At 43.4% G+C, this 5836-nt stretch overlaps 1 protein-coding gene across 1 annotated transcript in view; it reads right to left on the bottom strand.

Annotated features, from left to right (window-relative positions):
- SMARCC1 (SWI/SNF related, matrix associated, actin dependent regulator of chromatin, subfamily c, member 1) overlaps positions 1–5836 on the bottom strand; it is a 201763-nt gene that overhangs the window by 139360 nt on the left and 56567 nt on the right. Inside the window, exon 5 of the mRNA XM_011939320.1 lies at positions 4804–4873. Coding sequence (XP_011794710.1) covers positions 4804–4873 — 70 coding nt within the window. The remainder of the gene's footprint in view (positions 1–4803; positions 4874–5836) is intronic.

Raw genomic sequence — 5836 nt, 5'->3', positions numbered from 1 at the left:
GTGGCATGGTCTTGACTCACTGCAACCTCTGTCTCCCAGGTTCAAGCAATCCTCATGCCTCAGACACCCAAGTAGCTGGGACTACAGGTGCGCGCCACTATGACTGGCTAATTTTTTGTATTTTTAGTAGAGACAGGGTTTCGCCATGTTGGCCAGGCTGGTCTTGAACCCCTGATGTCAAGTGATCTGCCTGCCTCAACCTCGCAAAGTGCTGGGATTACAGGTGTGAGCCACCACGTCAGGCATACAATAGCTTTTGCCTTTTTTTCTTTTCCAGATGGAGTTTCGCTCTTGTTGCCCAGGCTGGAGTGCAATGGCACAATCTTGGCTCACTGCAACCTCCACCTCCCAGGTTCAGGCAATTCTCCTGCCTCAGCCCCCTGAGTAGCTGGGATTACAGGCGTGCGCCACCATGCCTGGCTATTTTTTATTTTTTATTTTTTTATTTTATTTTTTTATTTTTTGAGACGGAGTCTCACTCTGTCCACCAGGCTGGAGTGCAGTGGCGCAATCTCGGCTCACTGCAAGCTCCGCCTCCTGGGTTCACGCCATTCTCCTGCCTCAGCTTCCCTAGCAGCTGGGACTACAGGCGCCCGCCACCGCTCCCGGCTAATTTTTTGTATTTTTAGTAGAGATGGGGTTTCACCGTGGTCTCGATCTCCTGACCTTGTGATCCGCCCACCTCGGCCTCCCAAAGTGCTGGGATTACAGGCGTGAGCCACCGCGCCCAGCCTATTTTTACTATTCTTTAACTGCCTCATACCTGTTAATTTAGCCTTCCCAACAAGAGTGTAAACAATGTGATTACATATTGTAGACTTTTTTTCTCAAGTTTCCCTTCCGAAGATAAGTGCAAATTATACAATAAAGTGATTTTTTATTATTCTAATCACAGTTAAATTACCTCCACATTTCAACAATGGTTATCCTGTGCTTCTTTGGTAGTCTGAATTTAGCTTAGAAAATGTATGCCTAATAGCAAGAGAGAAGTTTTGAAGCAAGCCTCCTTTAAGCCCAAGAAACAGAAAAAAAAAAAAAAAAAACCAAAAAAAAAAACCCAGACCTTAGTAAATTAGCCAAGTAAAAATTACTTTCCAGTGCCGGTTTTAACAAGATATAGCCTTGTTTTCACTGAATAAAGCCATAAAGCCCCTACACCTGTGCTGTTTTTAAAGTATACAATGACTCACCTAACCATCTCAAAAGAAAGTGAAAGGGGGCCAGGTGTGGTGGTTCAAGCCTATAATCCCAGCACTTTTGGAGGCAGGGGCAGGAAGATCACTTGAGCCCAGGAGTTCAAGACCAGCCTGGGCAACAAAGTAAGATTCGGTCACTTAAAAAATTTAAAAATAAAAATAGCTAGGCATGGTGGTGTGCATCTATACTCCCAGCTACTCAGGAGGCTAAGGCAGGAAGATCACTTGAGCATTATAGTTTGAGGCTGCAGTGAGCTATTAATAAGTGCACTCTTGCACTTCAGGCTGGGCAAGAATGAGTCCCCACCTCAAAACAAAAGGTGAAAATGACAGAATCAGGTCCTGTCCCCTAACCTGGTAACTCAACATGGCAGAGGAAAAAAGAAAAGAAGGGGCCAGAGGATCTTTCTAAATCCCCACTACCTAAACTACCTGTCCTGTCCTGTTAAGAGTGTCTTGGTGGTGTTCTGACTAGTAAAAGCTGACTTTCAGAATACTGATTATCTTGTCAAAGACTATGCACTTTAATGAGAAAAACAAGAAAACGTATCTTTCCTAACCACAGCTGACTTTGATACAAATTTTGACTTGTTTTTCTTTTTCAGGCTGGAGTGCAATGGTGTGATCTCGGCTCACCGCAAACTCTGCCTCCCAGGTTCAAGCGATTCTCCCGCCTCAGCCTCCCAAGTAGCTGGGATTATAGGCATGCGCCACCACGCCTGACTAATTTTTTTGTATTTTTAGTAGAGACAGGGTTTGTCCATGTTGGTCAGGCTGGTCTCAAACTCCTGACCTCAGATGAACTATCACCTTGGCCTCCCAAAGTGCTGGGATTACAGGCGTGAGCCACTGTGCCCAGCCAAAAAATTTTTTGATTTTTATCAAGACAATTTGTTTTGTTTTGTTTTGTTTTGAGATAGAGTCTCGCTCTGTAGCCCAGGCTGGAATGCAGTGGCGCGATCTCGACCTCGGCTCACTGCAAGCTCCGCCTCCCGGGTTCGCACCATTCTCCTGCCTCAGCCCCCTGAGTAGCTGGGACTTACAGGTGCCCGCCACCGTGCCCAGCTATTTTTTTGTATTTTTAGTAGAGACAGGGTTTCACTGTGGTCTCGATCTCCTGACCTCGTGATCCGCTCGCCTCGGCCTCCCAAAGTGCTGGGATTACAAGCGTGAGCCACCATGCCCAGCCAAGACAATTTTTTTAATTGTCTTTGAAAAATTTCCTAATAGCAGAAACAACAAGAGGTGTGGGATGTAAACTCACTCTCTTCCCAGGTATTATAAATTTATACCCAGGAATTAATTTATAGAAGTATGGCTGAATGACAAGAGTAAGGCCAATGCCACTAAAAGATGAATTACTTACATATCCCAAAAGAAGGGAAAGAACATACCATGCAGAGCCACTGCAGAGGCATCACAATAGTCAAGAGGTAGAAGACAGGAACAAGGGGAAGCCTAAGCCAAACCCTGTATTGGGGTTTCCATAGAAAAGGTAACATGGGGCAGAGTAAACAGTTTAGGGTGGGGATGGCTGAATAATTCCAAGAAACATTGGGGCACAGAGGTTGTCTCTAATTGCCTAGTACCTCGCCCTGGAATGATTTAGAAAAGGGGAAATATTGGTTTGGTGTGTGTGTTAGATAAGGAGATGGTTACAGCTATATACTCAGATTGGTTGGTTTACATATGAAAGATGTGCTCCTAGAGAAGTGATTATCTTTAGAAATTAGCTAGCCCTCAAAAGGGCAATGTCTCCCCAGTGCATCAAATGCCAGAGCAACACAAATACAGAAAATAAAAATACACAGTTAATATAATAATTAGTATAATATAAAATACAGTTAATAATTAGCATATCATACAGTTAATAATTAATTGAAATTAGTTTAGCTAGAAGAACAGAATTGGATTTTTTTTTTTTTTTTTTTGAGACAGAGTCTCACTCAGGAGGCTGAGGCAGGAGAATCACTTGAACCCAGAAGGCGGAGGTTGCAGTGAGCTGAGACCGCACCACTGCACTCTAGCCTGGGTGACAGAGCAAAGACTCCGTCTCAAAAAAAATTAAAAAAAAAATTCCACTGTATGTATATGCCACATTTTGTTTATCCATTCATCTAATTATTTTAACTTAGGTTTTGGATATTTTCCTCTTTTACCAATAGGAATCTTCTTTTTTTTTTTTTTTTGTGAGAGAGAGTTTCGCTCTTATTGCCCAGGCTGGCGTGCAATGGTGCAATCTCAGCTCACTGCAACCTCCGCCTCCCAGGTTCAATCGATTCCCCTGCCTCAGCTTCCCAAGTAGCTAGGATTACAGATACCTGCCACCACTCCCGGTTAAATTTTTGTAGTTTTAGTAGAGATCAGGTTTCGCCATGTTGGTCAGGCTAGTCTTGAACTCCTGACCTCAGGTGATCCACCTGCCTCAGCCTCCCAGAGTGCTGGGATTACAGGCCTGAGCCACAGTGCCAGGCCTTCTTTTTTAAGACTTAAGATTTCACTATGTTGCCCAGGTTGGAGTGCAATGGCTATACACAGGCACAATTATCACACACCACAGCCTCAAACTCCTGACCTCAAGTGATCCTCCCACCTCAGCCTCCAGAGGAGCTGAATACAGGCACATACGACCACACCTGGATTTAACCACCTTATTAGTCCGTTTTTTTGTTGTTGTTTTTTTTTGAGATGGAGACTCCTTCTGTCTCCCAGGCTGGAGTGCAGTGGTGAGATCTTGGTTCATTGCAACCTCCGCATCCCAGGTTCAAGTGATTCTCCTGCCTCAGCCTCCCAAGTAGCTGGGGTTATAGCTGCGAGCACAGCCAGCTAATTTTTGGTATTTTTAGTAGAGATGGGGTTTCACCAGTTTGGTCAGGCCGATCTCAAACTCCTGACCTCAAGTGATCCACCTGCCTTGGCCTCCAGAAGTGCTAGAATTAAAGGCATGAGACACCACGTCCAGCCCTTATTAGTCTTTCATAAGAACCACTTGACATTGCTGAATATCTCACTAATGTGTATTTTCTACATCATTAATTTTTGCTCTTTTATTATTTCCTTTTTTCGTTAGGTTTAATTTGGTGGTGTTTTTCTAATTTCTTGAGAAAGATGTTTGGACCATTGATTTCTAACCTTTCTCCTTTCCTAATATAAAGAAATAAATATTCCTCTAGGCACAGCTTCTACTACATCTTTTAAAAGTTAATGTTGGCCAGGTGCAGTGGCTCACACTTGTAAACCCAGCACTTTGGGAGGCCAAGGTGGGCGGATCACAAGGTCAAGAGATCAAAACCATCCTGGGTCAACACGGTGAAACCCCATCTCTAATAAAAATACAAATATTAGTTGGGCATGGTGGTGGGCGCCTGTATTCCCAGCTACTCAGGAGGCTGAAGTAGGAGGATCTCTTAACCCGGGAGGTGGAAGTGGCAGTGAGCTGAGATCGCGCCACTACACTCCAGCCTGGGCAACAGAGACTCTATCTTAAAAACAAAACAAAACAAAAAACAAAAAGCTGGTTATTCTGTTTAAGTCTTTGAGGATATCACATAAAATCTGTATGGTATGATGTATGAGCTTATCCGTTCACAACACAAAACCAACTTACCATCATCTTGTGAGGAAGAATATGGGTAAATGTGGTGGGAAGCTTTCGACTTCTCATCCGTAAATGTTCCCTGGAAAGCAAATGAACAAAAACCACAAAAATAAAGCACATGGCAAATGAACCATGAGATCCCAGATACAAATTCCATACAAATTCTAAAAGCATGGTTTTACTTATAGACTTTATTTTAAAAGTATTGCTTATTTTTAGTCAAATAAAAAAAATAGTGATTAACAACAATAAACCAAGAAATTGTCTACACAGTTTAGACTGGTGTATAGAAAAAGTAATTTGAGCATCTATTAGCTAGTTCTCTACAGATCTCTCTCTCTCTCTGGGTACCCATATCAGTAATATGGGTACTACTAATTCTTTTTTTTTTTTTTTCTGAAATGGAGACCTGCTCTGTCATCCAGGCTGGAGTGTGTGGCAGCACGATCTTGGTTCACTGCAACCTTCTCCATCTCCTGGGTTCAAACAATTCTCCTGCCTCAGCCTCCTGAGTAGCTGGAATTACAGGCACCTGCCACTACACCTGGCTACTTTTCCTGTTTTAAGTAGAGAGGGGGTTTCACCATGTTGGTCAGGCTGGTCTTGAACTCCTGACCTTAGGTGAGCTGCCTGCCTTGGCCTTCCAAAGTTCTGGGATTACAGGTGTGAGCCACTGTGTCCAGCCAGGTACTACTACTTCTTAAAACTACTTCCAAGGTCATCACAAATTATCATTATTTAAAGTGAACCAATGCCGTTTCTGGCCTTGAGCCATAAGCTAGGACTACATGCAAGCGTAACACAGAAATATCGTCAAGTTCAGTTTCAGACCACCGTGATAAAGCATTACAAAATTAGTTGCACAAATTTAGTTTCCTGACGTATATAAAAGTTACACTTATGGCCAGGTGTGCTGGCTCATGTCTGTAATCTTGGCACTGTGGGAGACTGAGCCAGGTGGATCACTTGAGGTCAGGAGTTCGAGACCAGAGTGGCCAACATGGTGAAACCCTGTCTCTACTAAAAATACAAAAATTAGCTG

Source organism: Colobus angolensis, unplaced genomic scaffold (genome assembly GCF_000951035.1).
Source record: "Colobus angolensis palliatus isolate OR3802 unplaced genomic scaffold, Cang.pa_1.0 Scaffold18, whole genome shotgun sequence".
Lineage (NCBI taxonomy): Eukaryota > Metazoa > Chordata > Mammalia > Primates > Cercopithecidae > Colobus > Colobus angolensis.
This window is presented reverse-complemented; position numbering and strand designations above follow the sequence as displayed.